Source organism: Bombina bombina, chromosome 4, assembly GCF_027579735.1.
Source record: "Bombina bombina isolate aBomBom1 chromosome 4, aBomBom1.pri, whole genome shotgun sequence".
Taxonomy (NCBI): domain Eukaryota; kingdom Metazoa; phylum Chordata; class Amphibia; order Anura; family Bombinatoridae; genus Bombina; species Bombina bombina.
The window spans coordinates 368,099,642-368,118,695 of record NC_069502.1 but is presented as its reverse complement, the minus strand read 5'-3'; the positions used below and the strand labels follow the sequence as shown (position 1 = coordinate 368,118,695).

The window sequence follows — 19,054 nt, the reverse complement described above, 5'->3', positions numbered from 1 at the left end:
ACCTAGTGTAAATAAAGTAAACAGCCTGTTTTTAACCAATACCGGACCTACGCATTACTAGAATAGACAAGGTAATAATGGTCATAGGTCCAAAACACTGCCTAATTGCCCGCAGTGAGAGTAGTAACGGAGGAATCCTGTCTTCTGCTTGGGAGCTAAGCGGTCTATCAGTATCTCTGGGTAGGGTAAGAAACAATGGTGTCCGCTTCTTGAGGCTTCTGGTACTGACCTCAGGTTTGGGAGCCGTGGGCTTACTCTCGCAAGCTCTTACGGCTATAAGTGAATTAGCCTCTGGTGACCTGGGGAGAGCCGACTCAGATGTAAGACTCCAGCTTCTAGGGCAGGGTAGGTCTGGGACCATGTACAGCGGTTCCCGGCAGCCATCACCACCTCCTGTGTTCCCGGGCAAGGGATTTACAGTTTCTGGAAGGTCCTTATGGTCTCCCTGGCTTGGTGCGGTTGAGATGTTTTGTGGCAATAGGATTGCGTGATCCAAGACTTTGATGAGGCTAAGGATTTATCGATACGTGTCAGAATACAACTTTCCCATCTGTCGATAGACTCATGAGCGCTTCCATATTGGTGCGTAGTATTATGCCGCGTGTAGAAGGGTTCCTCCACGTGCGCCATCAAAGTATAGGGTGGCGACCCAATTAGTAGATGTACTAGAGATAGCGGGGGTTCTACAGCCCCGATCCTGGTACCAATAGTTAAAGTTCTCTATGTTCAGGATCAGACCTCCAATTTATTATCTAGATCCACTAGAAAAAAAGTTATATTGCCATGATGAGAGTACAGGACTTCCCAGGTCATACAGGAGTTATATCCTGCGGCTCCTACTCAGTGAAATCTCTCTACTTGGTTGTTCCTTAGGCTTCAGGTGCTTATAGGCAGTGTCGAAGTGAGTTAGTCAAGTTTGTCTCCCCTGAGTGCTCAGTAAAAATAGGTATAATATTAGTATGAGTGGGAGCTCCGGGAAGACGTGTCTGTTCTGTTCACAGGCTAGCTCCGCCCCCGTCTCCATTGTTGTTTAATATTGCATTAGAACCGCTGGCGATCTGGCTAAGGGATAACGTAAATGGTATCCCAATAGGATCACAAAAACTGAAAATCCTTCTCTATGCAGATGATCTTATTGTTTTTACATAAAACTGCGTATTCTATCCCATTAATTCTGCAAATATTGTCCGATTTCAGCTCTTTCTCTGGATATAAAATTAATTATGGGAAAAGTGAACTGTGGATAACTAAGTCTAGGTTTAGCTGTCAAAATTATCCTTTTAAAGTTGTAGATTTGTTTAAGTATCTTGGTATAATATTACATAGAAACCCACAATAATGGTATAACTTGAATTTTGCACCCTTACTACAGAAGATTAAAAATAATCTTGAATTATGGGCTTCCTTTCCACTATCCATATCTGCACGGGTGAATCTAATCAAATCTATTGTGTTCCCTCAGATGTTGTATCCGCTTCAAAATCTACCGTTGTTTCTCACAATCATTGATTTAAGGAAACTGGATCAGTATCTAGCTAAATTTATATGGAGTAATAAAAAAGCCTGTATATCCTTAGCCAGATTGACACAAAAAAGTGGCTAGCAGGCTTAGCTCTACCCAATATGAGATTGTACAATATTGCCACATTAGTCAAATTTGCGCTGGATTGGATAACCAACTCTAATAATTTTGCTTCTATTGAATTAGAAAGCCAATATATTTCTCCCTTTTCATTGAAAGCTATTCTACATTGTTCAATTAAACATTTTCCTCCTAAAATTTCAAAGTTTGTTTCTATTAAAAATGTAATAATAGCTTGGCAGAAATATTGTAGGATTTTGGAAGTAGATCCCCACTTCTCAAAATTTTTACCCATAAGAGGTAATCCAGAGTTTATGCCGGGAATTCAGTACAAAGTCTTTGAAAAATGGGAGGAGAAAGGGCTGGAATTTGTGTTTCAGGCAACATCGGAAAGTCGGCAATTATATCTGCCAGATACCCTTTTCCAACAATTTTACTTAGATAGGAACAACATGTTCGCCTATTTTCAGTTTTGTCATTTTTACGGTAAATTTTCCCTTATAGTGGATTGGGATATCAAATGGGATGAGATCAATATATATATAAAGAAGTTCAGAAGTGGTAATACATCAATATCACTTATATATGATGTAATGCTAGCTAAACAAGGTATATTATTTCTTGAGAAAATATGTAAGGGTTGGGAGGGTTCTGCCCTTGCTATGAATCCAAGTCTGATCAGTTAGTTTTCTCACAGTAAATAAATGTGTAATAGCTATGAGCTGGAAAGAGTCTCACTTTAAACTTATCAACAATTATTATTTTTCGCCAGCTAGGATGGCGCAATGTTATCCCACACAAGTTTTTGTCTGTCCCCGTTGTTCTTATCCCAACACTAATTTAATGCATATGTTGTGGTTCTGTCCTAAAATAATGCAATTCTGGCTGAAAATTCAGTATTGGGCTAATCAGGGATTTAATTCATCCATTCAATTCTCTCCTGACATTGTAATTTTATTAAGAATCTATAACCATATAAAACCTGTTTTTATAGATTCTCTTATAGCTATTGTACTCGCTGCCAGATTTATTATTATTAAAAATTGGCAGATGTCTAATGCTCTTTCTTTTCATCTTTTTCTTAAAGAAGTACAGGCCCAAATTATATTTGAAGCTTTTCATACCCAATTTAATGTAGAAAATAGAATTAGTAAGTTCATCTGTAGTTGGCTTCCAATCATTAAGTCCTACCCGTTGGTAGTCCAGAAAAACATATTAACCCCATTCTTAAGTTCTCAGAGTTTTGCAGACTTAGTCTTGCACGGGTTGTTTCCCCCGCTCTGGGTATCTAATTTCAGGGAGGTGGGCTGAGGAGGGGAGCTACGCATCGATCCAAGGGGGAGGGGAAGAGAAAGAGTAGAGGTATCCCTCCCCCACCTTTTTTTTGTGTCCTTTATGGTAAAGTTTTGTTAGGTGATGTTGTTTAATGTATCATTTGTTGGTTAATCCAAGTAGAGGAAGGATGGATCAGGAGGGGCAATGGGGAGCAGGGAGAGAGGGAAGAAGGGAAAAGAAATGTTATGTTAAGATATTCTCAATGTGGAATTAATTGTCTTGTGTTGATAAATTTTTGATTATTCACATTGTTAACGGTAATATTTAAGGTATTATTGTTATAATTTTTGTTTGGTTTTTAAATTTTTCCCTCCATTATTATGTTTGAATATATTTTATTTTATATGTGAAAAACCAATAAAATATAAAGCTATTGTGATATGTTTTTTTTTTTTTCTCCTTGCTTGGAAGGGAAGCCAGACTTAAAACTCTGGAAAGAAAAAACTAATAAAGTATGAGCAAAAGTGTCATGGTATAAATGTCCCCAGATGGGTACACATTATTTTTGGTTTGTTGAGTGTTTTTGTGCGGGGTTTTTTGGGGGGTTTCTCTCTCTCTTCTCCTCCCCTCTCCTTCTCTCCTCCTGGTTTTTTCCCTCTCTTCTCCCTTGTTTTATGGATTCAGAGACATACTTATATAATTTAAAAATTAATGGTTAAATTAATATCATGAAATGAGGGAGGAATCCACTCCCCAATTAAACGTAAAGCTATTCTCAATATTTAAAGTAAGAAAAAAGCAGATATTATAAGCTTGCAGGAAACCCACCTCTCTGAACTTGAAAATTTAAAAATCAAGGCAAACTGGCTAGGGGAGGTTATCAGTGCCTCATATTCTAAAGCAGCAAGAGGGATAGCATTTTTTATAAACAGAAACTTAAAATAAGAAATATTTTCTTCCCCAAGGTCCAGCCTTGGGGAAGAAAGCATAAACATTTGCTAAAGAGAGAATAAAATACAAAAGTTAAAAAAAAAGTAACCAAACGTGACCTGATGGACAAATATATAAAATCACAAAAGGCAAACTGGCTAGGGGAGGTTATCAGTGCCTCATATGCTAAAGCAGCAAGAGGGGTAGCATTTTTGATAAACAGAAACTTAGAATACAAAATAAAAAATAAAATAATAGATAAGGAGGGGAGGTATATCTTTATTCACATTATTATAGATGATTATATAATTGGGAACGTTTACGGGCCTAATAATGTGGATTGGACATTTTGGAATAAAATATATAGAGATAAATTTCCTGATAAAAAAGCGATAATTATGGGGAATTTTAATGTGACTCCTAACTCTTTACTAGACAGAAAAAAGCTCCTAAACAATCAGTTATATAAAATTCGGAAACCACAATTGCAAATTGAAAAGAGGGTATTTTCAACATTTACAACTAATTATAAACTAGCAGATGTTTGGAGGCTTTATAACCCTAATAGTCTAGAATTTACTTGTATGGCTAAATCCCATAATACCCTATCTAGATTAGATTTATTTCTCATATCAGATTCGCTATTAACGAGAGTTAATGAAGTTTCCCTTTAAGGTAAGTCATCCAAGATGGCGTCCCTTACATTCCGATTGGCTAATAGAATTCCATCAGCCAATAGGAATTAAAGGGGAAAAAATCCTATTGGCTGATTGCATTCCAATTAGCCAATAGAATGCAAGCTCAATCCTATTGGCTGATTGGATCAGCCAATAAGATGAAAGCTCAACCCTATTGGCTGATTGCAACAGCCTATAGGATTTTTTCCCCTTTAATTCCTATTGGCTGATAGAATTCTATTAGCCAATCAGAATGTAAGGGACCCATCTTGGATGACGTACCTTAAAGGGAAACTTCATTATACAGCGACCATCGGAAGAAGAGGATGCTCTGCGTCGGATGTCTTGAAGATTTATCTGCTCAGCGCCGGATGGATGAAGATAGAAGATGCCGTCTGGATGAAGACTTCTGCCGGCTTCGATGAGGACTTCGGCCCTCTTGGGCGAAGACTTCTGCCGGCTTCTATGAGGACTTCTGCTGCTTGGATGAGGATGGATGTCCGGTCTTCAAAAACTGTAAGTGGATCGTCGGGGTTTAGTGTTAGGTTTATTTAAGGTTTTCTTGGGTGGGTTTTATTTTTAGAGTAGGGTCTGGGCAGTAAAAGAGCTAAATGCCCTTTTAAGGGCAATGCCCATGCAAATGCCCTTTTCAGGGCAATGGGGAGCTTAGGTTTTTTAGATAGGATTTTTATTTGGGGGGGTTGGTTGTGTGGGTGGTGGGTTTTACTGTTGGGGGTGTTTGTATTTTTTTTTAAGGTAAAAGAGCGGATTTCTTTGGGGTTAATAGGTTTAGTTAGAGGTGGTGATGTGGGAGGCCAGAGGTTTATGGGTTAATACGTTTATTTAGGTTGTGGCTGTCTCCGGGAGCGGCGGGATAGGGGTTAATAACTTTTATTTAGGTGGCAGCGATGTCAGGGCGGCAGATTAGGGGTGTTTAGACTAACGGCATATGTTAGGGTGTTAGGTGTAAACATAATTTGTTTTCTACCATATAAATCAATGGGATATCTGGCAGCATCAAACATGAGCTTTCGCTACTTTCAGACTCCCATTGATTCCTAAGGCATCCGTGGCCTCCAGGGTGGCGGATTGAAAACCAGGTATGCTGGGCTGGAATAGTGGCGAGCGTACCTGTTAGAAATTTGATAAATGGCAAGAGGTGTCAGATAGTGCCGAATTTGTCCTTGGAACATCTGTAATGATGTAAGCATCAATCTGTGTCGGATTGAGACCGGCGGATCGTATGTTTCGTCACAAATTTCAACTTTTGCCAGTCTGTAGGTTTTGATAAATAGGTTGAATCAAGCTTGCAACAATTATGCTGCAGAATTCCGGCATATTTGCGGTTGACGGCTTGATAAATAGACCTCACAGTGTATAATCCTGAGGTGCCTAATCTATACACTTAATAATACAAGTCACCAAGAAAGAGAATAAAGCCTTTCTTAAAGTATTTCTTTTTTACTAACACCTGTTCCTAATACAGCCAGTACAAGGAGGGCAGAGTTTACCTACAACCTTTGCAAACAGGAGCGGTATAAATAGCGTGTGAGCGTCAGAGGTTCCGAATACTGTGGAGCTCGCATGGAGTGACTCAAGGGCGAAGGATCAGATGTAACCATTCGGGGAGGTTGATTACGGCGGCATTAGTATAATGCGCAACATTTTACAAACCGTAAGTAAGGTACCTTACTCTTTGCACGATATTATCCGGACAGATTTGTATTCAGACTTTTATATTTAAGGTGGTTGAATTTTCTTAAATTCATTGTGGACTTTTACACATTAACTTTTATTGCATATTTTGTATATCATGTGTTATATTTTTCTTGAGAACCCGATAATTTTAGGATTTACATACGTTTATGGGAGACATCCCTAAATTGTGTTCTTAACTTGATATTTGGTGAAATAATTACATTGTATATATATATATTTATATATGAGTATTTATTTGTAATATACATTATTTTAATATAGAAATTTGATTGACAGACATAAACCGTGTTCTAGGAGTGCCACCTTATTTGTTGTAGATTCTACAATATTCTGCCACCCTTCTACTTTACAATAATCAAGTTAATTAATCCCTGGCATATCCACATCTTGACAAAGTTCACTACTGCTCTCATAATCTTGCTACACCTTCTACAAGCTAATTATTTAACCAGAAGTCTATATCTGCTCATGATTTATCTATACACACAACTTCCTGTGTGGATATTACACTGCTTTTCCTGTTGATAAGCCAGGCTATAAAGTTTTGCATGTGAATATTATACCTCTGTTCTCTAGCTACATCAACTGCAGGACCATGTATATGCCTGATTTTCATGTAATTGGTGGGGCCAGACTCACAGTATACTATCTGCATTCTCTAAAGTAAACATGGTTTGTTGTGTACGGAAATACAGACATAGAAGTCTTAACATCTTAACACCTTAGTAAAAGAAGCATAATATTTAAGAAAAAATGATATACATTTTTTAAGTTAAATTTTTTATTATTTTTATACTATATATATATATATATATATATATATATATATATATATATATATATAAAATACACGTTATTACATTCGTTATATATTTATTTATAAAATGTAAAACAAATAATGTTCCACCTGAAAAAAGTATAGTTGAACAGTTAATACATTTTAGGAATGTGTCATTAATTGGTAATATTTACAATAGGAATGTACTCTAATACCCGCCTTATAGAATTTCCTTTAAGTGTTAAAGGGACATTATCATGTAAAAATAGTGATGGCTGTGTTATTTGAGATTATAGAAGACAAATTTTGAACATTCTTATAATAATTGCCTAACATAGCATTACAAAATTCCACTTTCATGATATGAGAAAAATAGTTTTTTTTATTTTTTTACAAAACTGAGTGGTGTAACTAAAGGGTAATTTTTTTATTTATGTTAAACATGATTATGTCCTTTGAACAAATTATTGCTGGAGAACACCATGTTATAAAAAATACATATGTTATTTACAAATAACATACCAATGAAGTGTACAAAAATGATAAAAGGAGAAAAATATTAAATAACAATATTTTACTTTGATCTGACTCCAAGGCTACGGTTACTCATATTGTTTCAAGGCCAGAAACAATGTAATATATACACTATTCACTGTTACAAAATAAAATAAAAGCATTATTAAAGTCCCCCATTTGGAAGTTCAATCTTATATAGCATTAAAATACTATGGCCTACATCTTTTATGTATAATTAGTATTTGGGGGCTCTGAACTATGGAACAGAATATAAGTACAACTTAAAGCGCAGTTTATCATAATCTTTTGAGAGAAAAAAAACTACACAGGCCAGGAGTTAGGCAGTACAGTGAAACGAGAGAAGCCATATTTACAATGTGCAGTTTTCTGGTGATATCTAAAACAAGTCTTGGTCAATGTGACTCTAGAAGAGAGAAACATTGCCCTAGAATAACAAACCGTATTGTGTTATTGTTTGTCTAGTTCACAAGGATAAGCTTTGTACCCTTTGTGAGGTCAAACCACACAGCTATTGTGATCCACATAAACAAGCTATGTTGTCTTTATTTCAATAAACACCAGAAGGCCTTGTTTCTTCAGTATGAGAAGCAATATGTATTTATGAGTATTGTCTTTTCTTAAGCTGCTGAATAAGCAATTGAATAATATTCGGAAGAGAAGTAGAATCAGCGAACAGAACAGCATGTTAACCTTAAAAACTGAAATGATTTTTAAATAATAATAAAATTAATACTTGTCTAGAGTCATTTAATCAGCATTATCAATACGTTATTTGATTGTTTATATTTCATTTAATAAGTTTGCCGTTCAGGTCTACCTCTCATTTAATAAGTTTGCCGTTCAGGTCTACCTCTCATTTAATAAGTTTGCCGTTCAGGTCTACCTCTCATTTAATAAGTTTGCCGTTCAGGTCTACCTCTCATTTAATAAGTTTGCCGTTCAGGTCTACCTCTCATTTAATAAGTTTGCCGTTCAGGTCTACCTCTCATTTAATAAGTTTGCCGTTCAGGTCTACCTCTCATTTAATAAGTTTGCCGTTCAGGTCTACCTCTCATTTAATAAGTTTGCAGTTCAGGTCTACCTCTCATTTAATAAGTTTGCCGTTCAGGTCTACCTCTCATTTAATAAGTTTGCAGTTCAGGTCTACCTCTCATTTAATAAGTTTGCCGTTCAGGTCTACCTCTCATTTAATAAGTTTGCCGTTCAGGTCTACCTCTCATTTAATAAGTTTGCCGTTCAGGTCTACCTCTCATTTAATAAGTTTGCAGTTCAGGTCTACCTCTCATTTAATAAGTTTGCAGTTCAGGTCTACCTCTCATTTAATAAGTTTGCCGTTCAGGTCTACCTCTCATTTAATAAGTTTGCCGTTCAGGTCTACCTCTCATTTAATAAGTTTGCCGTTCAGGTCTACCTCTCATTTAATAAGTTTGCCATTCAGGTCTACCTCTCATTTAATAAGTTTGCCATTCAGGTCTACCTCTGTAAGTTTTAATGATATATAATATATCATTTTATTTTTACATTATTTTTACACCAGAATGCAACATTAAAAAAAAGTATGATTTTAGGATTATAAAGGATACTTCTCGTTTTTAGATATCTATTTTGAATACAATTTGTTTCTGGAATATTTTGGGGCCTTCTTTTCTGTTAGCATCTGTTTGAACTCATTTATATGTTCTTGTATCCTTTTATAATTAGTATGTTAGTATAGCACCTTGTGTAAATGGTGGCATACATACGAATTCTGTGTCCCCTTTGCACAGTGAAAAAGAGAATTAAATGGATATCAAACCCAAACTTCTTATTTCATGATTCCGATAGAGCATGTGATTTTAAACACCTTTCTTATTAACTTATATTGTCAATTTTCTTTGTTTTCTTGGTATCTTTTGTTGAAAAGCACAAACATATGCTTGGGAGCCGGTCAATTTATAGAGCACTATATGGCAGCAGTTTTGCAAGAATGTTATCCATTTGCAAGAGCACTATTTCCTGCCCTGTAGTGTTCAAGATGCCTACCTAGGTGTCTCTCCAACACACAATATTATGGGAACGAAGCAAATTTAATAATAGAAGAAAATTGGAAACTTTTTTTAAATGGTGTGCTCTGTCTGAATCACAAAAGAAAATGTCTGAGTTTCATATCCCTTTAAAATGGTTATAGCTTTTAGAAGAAGCACTTTTGGCTGACATTTGTACCCCTCAGTTTCGACTATAAAGCACTCAGTTTGCACTTCTACCAGAGGATTAGAACAAAGACAATTCTCAGAGGCATTTTACAGCAAAAGCAGGCAAAATAAATAATAAATGTATAGCACAATGTTCTTTACGTGATTAAACATTTTGGATCTAAAGAAATTTGCCGGCATGGAGAGAAATGACGCAAATTCCTTGGGTTTTTTTTTTTGAGCATTATATTGCAATGTAGGTGTCTTTTCTCTAAATCCAGATAAACAGCTCTCAAGCTAAAAAGCCTTGCAGTACCGATGAGACTTCTTGGATAATCTCGCCAGACCAGAGAGCTTTAGATTATCAGGCCCTTTATGTGGGTTTAAATTTTGAGCCTGTGTCTTTTTAAGGCAAGTAGATATCTAGCAGTCAGTGAATATTTTAATTACTAGGATATTTAAATATGTTTCTGTACACTACTTTACTTTTATATTAAAAAAAAAGTTCTAAATTTTATCATATTGATCACAAATCATTTAAAAAAAAGATATATATATATATATATATATAGTTGAGGAAAGAGTGCCTTATATTTCTGATCTCTCGCTTTCAAAGGGTATATATATATATATACACACATACCGATGTGTGTGTGTGTGTATATATATATATATATATATATATATATATATATATATATATATATATATATATATATATATATATATAACTTTCTCCCATGCATCAGGCACCAAAGTAAAATGAAACATAAAGGCACGTGCAACAGTTAACTAATACAGAAAATAGTTCTCAGTTTTGTGCCCTTAAATGTGGCACTGAGAGGACTTAGAACAGTATACACAGGTAATACTGCAGGCACATCTGTTATCAAGGTCTGTCAGCTACATTGTAGTAGAGGCACAAAAAGGTTGCACTTGCTTGATAAGATTCATTCATGTCTACACATTTGCGCTCTTAGCGTGACTTGGAGATCCAGAACCTTGGGATGAATAATAGAAGCGATTTTCCATGAATGCTTGAGACTCTCCTGAACAGCAGCTGATGACAACACCTCCAAATAGGCAAAATGCTGCCCCTATCCATCCTGCGTATAGTGAATATCCAAAAGTCACAATGGTTGTCTCCTTGTGAGTGGACACAGGATACCAGATAGTGGCCATAATGGTGCAAAGAGCTACAGAGGAAGATGGAAGACAGAGAAATATGAGTGTAATCATTTTATAGACATTTAACAGAAAAAATGAAACAATTTCTTTAAAAAAAATACTCTTCACAAATTTCCCCTATGGCTCAGTTTAATATTACTTAGTATAATACATTTTAACCCTAGACCTATGAAACATTTTAGTCCAATTCCTAAAATGTTAAGGCCTGTTTCAACCAATACTGTACCTGCTGGGAGATATACTATCGCCTAGATTTAGAGTTCTGCGGTAGCCGTCAAAAGCAGCGTTAAGGGGTCCTAATGCTGCTTTTGGCCGCCCGCTGATATTTAGAGTCGTGTAGGTAAAGGTCTAACGCTCACTTTCAAGCCGCGACTTTTCCATACCGCAGATCCCCTTACGCCAATTGCGTATCCTATCTTTTCAATGGGATCTTCCTAACGCTGGTATTTAGAGTCTTGGCTGAAGTGAGCGTTACAACTCTACCAACAAAACTCCTACCGCCCATGGAAAGGCTGTAGTTAAGAGCTTTCTGGGCTAACGCCGGTTTATTAAGCTCTTAACTACAGTGCTCTAAAGTACACTAACACCCATAAACTGCCTATGTACCAATAAACCAAGGTCCCCCCACATCGCCGCCACTATAATAATTTTTTTTAACCCCTAATCTGCCGACCGCACACCGCCGCCACCTACATTATCCCTATGAACCCCTAATCTGCTGCCATTAACATCGCCGACAACTATATTATATTTATTAACCCCTAATCTGCCCCCCCAACGTCGCCGCTACCTTACCTACACTTATTAACCCCTAATCTGCCGACCAGACCTCAACGCTACTCTAATAAAGTTATTAACCCCTAAACCGCCGCACTCCCACCTCACAAATCCTATAATAAATAGTATTAACCCCTAATCTGCCCTCTCTAACATCGCCGCCACCTAACTTCAAGTATTAACCCCTAATCTGCCGATCTAATAAATGTAGTAACCCCTAAAGCTAAGTCTAACCCTAACCCTAACACCCCCCTAAGTTAAATATAATTGTAATCTAACAAAATAAATTAAATCTTATTAACTAAAGTATTCCTATTTAAAACTAAATACTTACCTGTAAAATAAACCGCAATATAGCTACAATATAACGAATAATTATATTGTAGCTATTTTAGGATTTATATTTATTTTACAGGCAACTTTGTATTTATTTTAACTAGGTACAATAGCTATTAACTAGTTATTTACTATTTAATAGCTACCTAGTTAAAATAATCACAAAATTACCTGTAAAATAAATCCTAACCTAAGTTACAATTAAACCTAACACTACACTATAATTAAATAAATTAAATAAATTACCTACAATTAAATAAACTAAACTAAATTACAAAAACCCCCCACTAAATTACAAAAAATAAAAAAAGATTACAAGAATTTTAAGCTAATTACACCTACTCTAAGCCCCCTAATAAAATAACAAAGCCCCCCAAAATAAAAAAATTTCCCTACCCTAATCGAAATTACAAAAGTTAACAGATCTATTACCAGCCCTTAAAAGGGCTTTTTGCGGGGCATGCCCCAAAGTAATCAGCTCTTTTGCCTGTATAAAAAACCACAATACCATCCCCCAACATTACAACCCACCACCCACATACCCCTACTCTAACCCAAACCCCCCTTAAATAAACCTAACACTACCCCCCTGAAGATCTCCCTACCTTGAGTCGTCTTCACCCAACCGGGCCGAAGTCTTCATCCGATGGGGCAGAAGAGGACATCCAGACCGGCAGAAGTCTTCATCCTATCCGGGCAGAAGAGGACATCCGGACCGGCAGACATCTTCATCCAAGCGGCATCTTCTATCTTCATTCATCCAACGAGGAGCGGCTCCATCTTCAAGACCTCCGGCGCGGAACATCCTTCTTCACCGACGACTAGACGACGAATGACGGTTCGTTTAAATGATGTCATCCAAGATGGCGTCCCTTGAATTCCGATTGGCTGATAGGATTCTATCAGCCAATCGGAATTAAGGTAGCAAAAATCTGATTGGTTGATTGAATCAGCCAATCAGATTCAAGTTCAATCTGATTGGCTGATCCAATCAGCCAATCAGACTGAGCTTGCATTGTATTGGCTGATCGGAACAACCAATAGAATGCAAGCTCAATCTGATTGGCTGATTGGATCAGCCAATCGGATTGAACTTGAATCTGATTGGCTGATTCAATGAGCCAATCAGATTTTTCCTACCTTAATTCCGATTGGCTGATAGAATCCTATCAGCCAATCGGAATTCGAGGGACGCCATCTTGGATTACGTCATTTAAAGGAACCATCATTCATTGTCTATTCGTCGGTGAAGAAGGATGTTCCGCGCCGGAGGTCTTGAAGATGGAGCCGCTCCTCGTCGGATGGATGAAGATAGAAGATGCCGCTTGGATGAAGATGTCTGCCAGTCCGGATGTCCTCTTCTGCCCAGATCGGATGAAGACTTCTACCGGTCTGGATGTCCTCTTCTGCCCCATCGGATGAAGACTTCGGCCCGGTTGGGTGAAGACGACTCAAGGTAGGGAGATCTTCAGGGGGGTAGTGTTAGGTTTATTTAAGGGGGGTTTGGGTTAGAGTAGGGGTATGTGGGTGGTGGGTTGTAATGTTGGGGGTGGTATTGTGGGTTTTTTTACAGGCAAAAGAGCTGATTACTTTGGGGCATGCCCCGCAAAAAGCCCTTTTAAGGGCTGGTAATAGAGCTGTTAACTTTTGTAATTTAGATTAGGGTAGGGAATTTTTTTTTATTTTGGGGGGCTTTATTATTTTATTAGGGGGCTTAGAGTAGGTGTAATTATCTTAAAATTCTTGTAATCTTTTTTTTTGTAATTTAGTGTTTGTTTGTTTTTGTAATTTAGTTTAGTTTGTTTAATTGTAGGTAATTTATTTAATTTATTTAATTATAGTGTAGTGTTAGGTTTAATTGTAACTTAGGTTAGGATTTATTTTACAGGTAATTTTGTAATTATTTTAACTAGGTAGCTATTAAATAGTAAATAACTATTTAATAGCTATTGTACCTAGTTAAAATAAATACAAAGTTGCCTGTAAAATAAATATAAATCCTAAAATAGCTACAATATAATTATTCATTATATTGTAGCTATATTAGGGTTTAATTTACAGGTAAGTATTTAGTTTTAAATAGGAATACTTTAGTTAATAAGATTTAATTTATTTCATTAGATTAAAATTATATTTAACTTAGGGGGTTATAGGGTTAGACTTAGCTTTAGGGGTTACTACATTTATTAGAGTATCGGCGAGGTCCGGTCGGCAGATTAGGGGTTAATACTTGAAGTTAGGTGGCGGCGATGTTAGGGAGGGCAGATTAGGGGTTAATACTATTTATTATAGGGTTTGCGAGGCGGTTTAGGGGTTAATAACTTTATTAGAGTAGCGGCGAGGTCCGGTCGGCAGATTAGGGGTTAATAAGTGTAGGTAAGGTAGCGGCGACGTTGGGGCGGACAGATTATGGGTTAATAAATATAATATAGGTGTCGGCGATGTTAGGGGCAGCAGATTAGGGGTACATAGGTATAATGTAGGTTGCGGCGGTGTCCGGAGCGGCAGATTAGGGGTTAATTGTGTAATGCAGGTGTCAGCGATAGCGGGGCGGCAGATTAGGGGTTAATAAGTGTAAGATTAGGGGTGTTTAGACTCGGGGTTCATGTTAGGGTGTTAGGTGCAGACTTAGAAACTGTTTCCCTATAGGAAACAATGGGGCTGTGTTAGGAGCTTAACGCTGCTTTTTTGCAGGTGTTAGGGTTTTTTTCAGCCCAAACTGCCCCATTGTTTCCTATGGGGAAATCGTGCACGAGCATGTTTTTCCAGCTAGCCGCTACTGTAAGCAACGCTGGTATTGAGAGTTGAAGTGGCGGTAAATATGCCTTTACGCTCCCTTTTTGGAGCCTAACGCAGCCCTTCAGAGAACTCTAAATACCAGCGTTGTTTAGAAGCAGCACTAGAAAAAAAAGACGCGTAGCTAACGCACCCCTTCGGCTGCAAAACTCTAAATCTAGGCGTATGTGTCCACAATGCTTCCTGTTAAGTTACTGTTTCTATGCACTACCTTCAAGTTACAGATCTCTTATTCCTATATTTAATATTTGTTTCAGAACTGTGTCCCAATAAGGTTCTATTAGATCCCTCATTTCTGCAGCATGTGTGCTTACAAGCAATCAGATGTTTAAAGGTTTTCACATTAAAAGCTTAATTTATATAATTATATAAGGAGAAAACTTGTGTGTGAATCATAATAACTGTTGTATAAATATGTGTACAAAATATGTGGCCAGAGCATCGTATAGCATTTGTGTGATAGGACAACAGGGTGTACTGAACATCAGTGTCCTATAAATTTGCTTTATATTTCTGCACTAAATATTGAAACAGATTTTGACGTCAGATAACAACCATAGGCCCAAAAAGTCTGCCCAAACAAGGGGCAAATCCAAGTCTCCTGGATTTGTGCCAGTGGTGGGTGGTCCATTCAGGCAGTGCTTCTCCAAATCTAACATTATGATTATTATTGATATTATTGTTGTTATTATTATTTTCTTACGCCTAGATTTAGAGTTTTGTCGGTAACGACCCGCGTAGCTAACGCTGGCTTTTTTTCCCCCGCACCTTTTAAATACCGCTGGTATTTAGAGTTCACAGAAGGGCTGCGTTAGGCTCCAAAAAGGGAGCGTAGAGCATAATTTACCGCCACTGCAACTCTCAATACCAGCGGTGCTTACGGACGCGGCCAGCTTCAAAAACGTGCTTGTGCACGATTCCCCCATAGAAAACAATGGGGCATTTTGAGCTGAAAAAAAACCTAACACCTGCAAAAAAGCAGCGTTCAGCTCCTAACGCAGCCCCATTGTTTCCTATGGGGAAACACTTCCTATGTCTGCACCTAACACCCTAACATGTACCCTGAGTCTAAACACCCCTAACCTTACACTTATTAACCCCTAATCTGCCGCCCCCGCTATCGCTGACCCCTGCATATTATTATTAACCCCTAATCTGCCGCTCCGTACACCGCCGCAACCTACATTATACCTATGTACCCCTAATCTGCTGCCCATAACACCGCCGACCCCTATATTATTTTTATTAACCCCTAATCTGCCCCCCACAACGTCGCCTCCACCTACCTACAATTATTAACCCCTAATCTGCTGACCGGACCTCACCGCTACTATAATAAATGTATTAACCCCTAATCCGCCTCACTCCCGCCTCAATAACCCTATAATAAATAGTATTAACCCCTAATCTGCCCTCCCTAACATCGCCGACACCTAACTTCAAGTATTAACCCCTAATCTGCCGACCGGACCTCACCGCTACTCTAATAAATGTTTTAACCCCTAAAGCTAATTCTAACCCTAACACCCCCCTAAGTTAAATATAATTTAAATCTAACAAAATAAATTAACTCTTATTAAATAAATTATTCCTATTTAAAGCTAAATACTTACCTGTAAAATAAACCCTAATATAGCTACAATATAAATTATAATTATATTGTAGCTATTTTAGTATTTATATTTATTTTACAGGCAACTTTGTAATTATTTTAACCAGGTACAATAGCTATTAAATAGTTAATAACTATTTAATAGCTACCTAGTTAAAATAATTACAAAATTACCTGTAAAATAAATCCTAACCTAAGTTACAATTAAACCTAACACTACACTATCAATAAATTAATTAAATAAAATACCTACAATTATCTACAATTAAACCTAACACTTCACTATCAATAAATTAATTAAATACAATACCTACAAATAAATACAATTAAATGATCTAATCTTAATTCGGCGGTGTTAGCGGCAGCAGATTAGGGGTACATAGGGATAACGTAGGTGGCGGTGAGGTCCGGTCGGCAGATTAGGGGTTAATAATTGTAGGTAGGTGGAGGCGACGTTGGGGGCAGCAGATTAGGGGTTAATAAATATAATATAGGGGTCGGCGGTGTTAGGGGCAGCAGATTAGGGGTACATAGGGATAACGTAGGTGGCGGCGGTGTGCGGTCGGCAGATTAGGGGTTAAAAATTTTTAATAGAGTGGTGGCGATGTGGGGGGGCCTTGGTTTAGGGGTACATAGGTAGTTTATGGGTGTTAGTGTACTTTAGAGCACAGTAGTTAAGAGCTTTATAAACCGGCGTTAGCCCAGAAAGCTCTTAACTACTGACTTTTTTCTGCGGCTGGAGTTTTGTCGTTAGATTTCTAACGCTCACTTCAGCCACGACTCTAAATACAAGCGTTAGAAAGATCCCATTGAAAAGATAGGATACGCAAATGGCGTAGGGGGATCTGCGGTATGGAAAAGTCGCGGCTGGAAAGTGAGCGTTAGACCCTTTCCTGACTGACTCTAAATACCAGCGGTAGCCCAAAGCCAGCGTTAGGAGCCTCTAACGCTGGTTTTGACGGCTAACGCCAAACTCTAAATCTAGCCGTTAATGTTATGTTTCAGTTTCTTAATTATTCTGAGTAATTTTTATTTAGGTCATTTTAATTTCATGTTTGTGGTTTTCTAAATGGAACCACGCATCCTTGAAATACTGTCTTGAAGCCCTTTGTAATATCTAAGAGATCAGTGAGTTTGGCCCAAGCAAGCAAAGACTACAGTAATACAGTGATTACTAACTAAATCAGATTATCATTCCTGTATTGTTAAACTTTTTTCCCCTTAATATGTCAGATTATGAGTGTTGCAATAACAGCTACGCACGGGCGAAAAGGGGTTTATCGTGGCTGTTTGAGCGCGTCAGGTTTACAGCTCATAACATAAGTTTAAAGTAAACGCAATAGCTTGAGCGCAATTGTGTTTTTTTTTTATCATTTTTTTTATATAAAAAAACATTAACCTACCACTGTCTGCACTGATATCATGCGATTGTGACATGATGCTTCACTAGTGTCTCTGACTACAGGGGTTAGTGTTTCTGTTTATGTGTGTGTGTATGTGTGTATGTATGTATGTGACTGTGTGTGTATTTATGCATGCATGTGTGTGCGTATGTATGTGGAACCAGCAAATTACAGACCTTGTAACTACAGCATGGGGGGGGGGGCAGGGGGTAAACAGTGTCACTATACAGTACCACTATATACAGTATGGGGGGGTGGACCATGTCACTGACTACTGTGGTCACTTTATAAAGTACTGGGCGGGTAAGGTCAGGCCAGCTCTCTCACCGGCAGATTACAGACTGTGTCACTAACTTACTATATACAGTACTGGGGGGTTAAATAGTGTCACTATATATATATATATATATATACAGTAATAGGGGGTCAGACCATCTCACAGACTGTGGGCACAGGGTACCTCCTTTTGCAGACATGTAATCTGATTCACATTTTTTTTCTGTGTAAAAAAATAAATAAAACAATTATATGTATTAAATTCACATTTTTTTTGGAGGGGGGAGGGGTGGTGGGGGGCCCCTTCTTAGATTCTTGCACCTGGGCCCTGTGGTTTCTAGTTACGCCTCTGAAAAAAGTGTCACCAAACACATCAAAAATATATTACAATGTACAGTTACACCCATAATTACACCATCTAATAACAATTATTTTTAAAAAATGCACAAAAAAGTTATAAGGGTTTAAAGATATGAGATCTCAAGTGTTAGAAAAAAAGGCAGGCAAAAGGGCTTTAACATAGATATATATACATATAAATGTCTAAATATATATATATATTTACATATGTATTTATATATGTATTTATATATGTATGTATAGACATACATACACAAACACATAAATACATATGTATAAATATATACATATTTATGCAATATTCATCTTTAATAAACTGTTATACTGTATATTTACTGTACACATTTTACATTCCAATGTTCTGCAAATAGCAGAATATGTTCTAAGTATTTTTAAATAGATATTCCTATATATATATAGGTATAGATATATATTTTACAAATATGTGTATACATATGTATTTATAAATAAATAGAATATATTATGCTATGTGAAGAACATTGGAATGTGAAATATTCATATTTTCATCTCAGGTTAGCACATTTGAGAATATGTAATCGGGTTTGTGCACAAGTAGGGTGTTAGGTCTTTTTTGCTCTATTGACTTCTATGGGGGAATTAGGTTATCTTGCACACG

General features: G+C 37.1%; 1 protein-coding gene across 1 annotated transcript in view; it reads right to left on the bottom strand.

The window, feature by feature from the left end:
* Positions 1 to 10,410: 10,410 nt before the first annotated feature.
* CLDN11 (claudin 11) overlaps positions 10,411 to 19,054 on the bottom strand; it is a 51,851-nt gene continuing 43,207 nt past the window's right edge. The window contains exon 3 of the mRNA XM_053709032.1: positions 10,411 to 10,865. Coding sequence (XP_053565007.1) covers positions 10,630 to 10,865 — 236 coding nt within the window. The 3' untranslated portion in view covers positions 10,411 to 10,629. The remainder of the gene's footprint in view (positions 10,866 to 19,054) is intronic.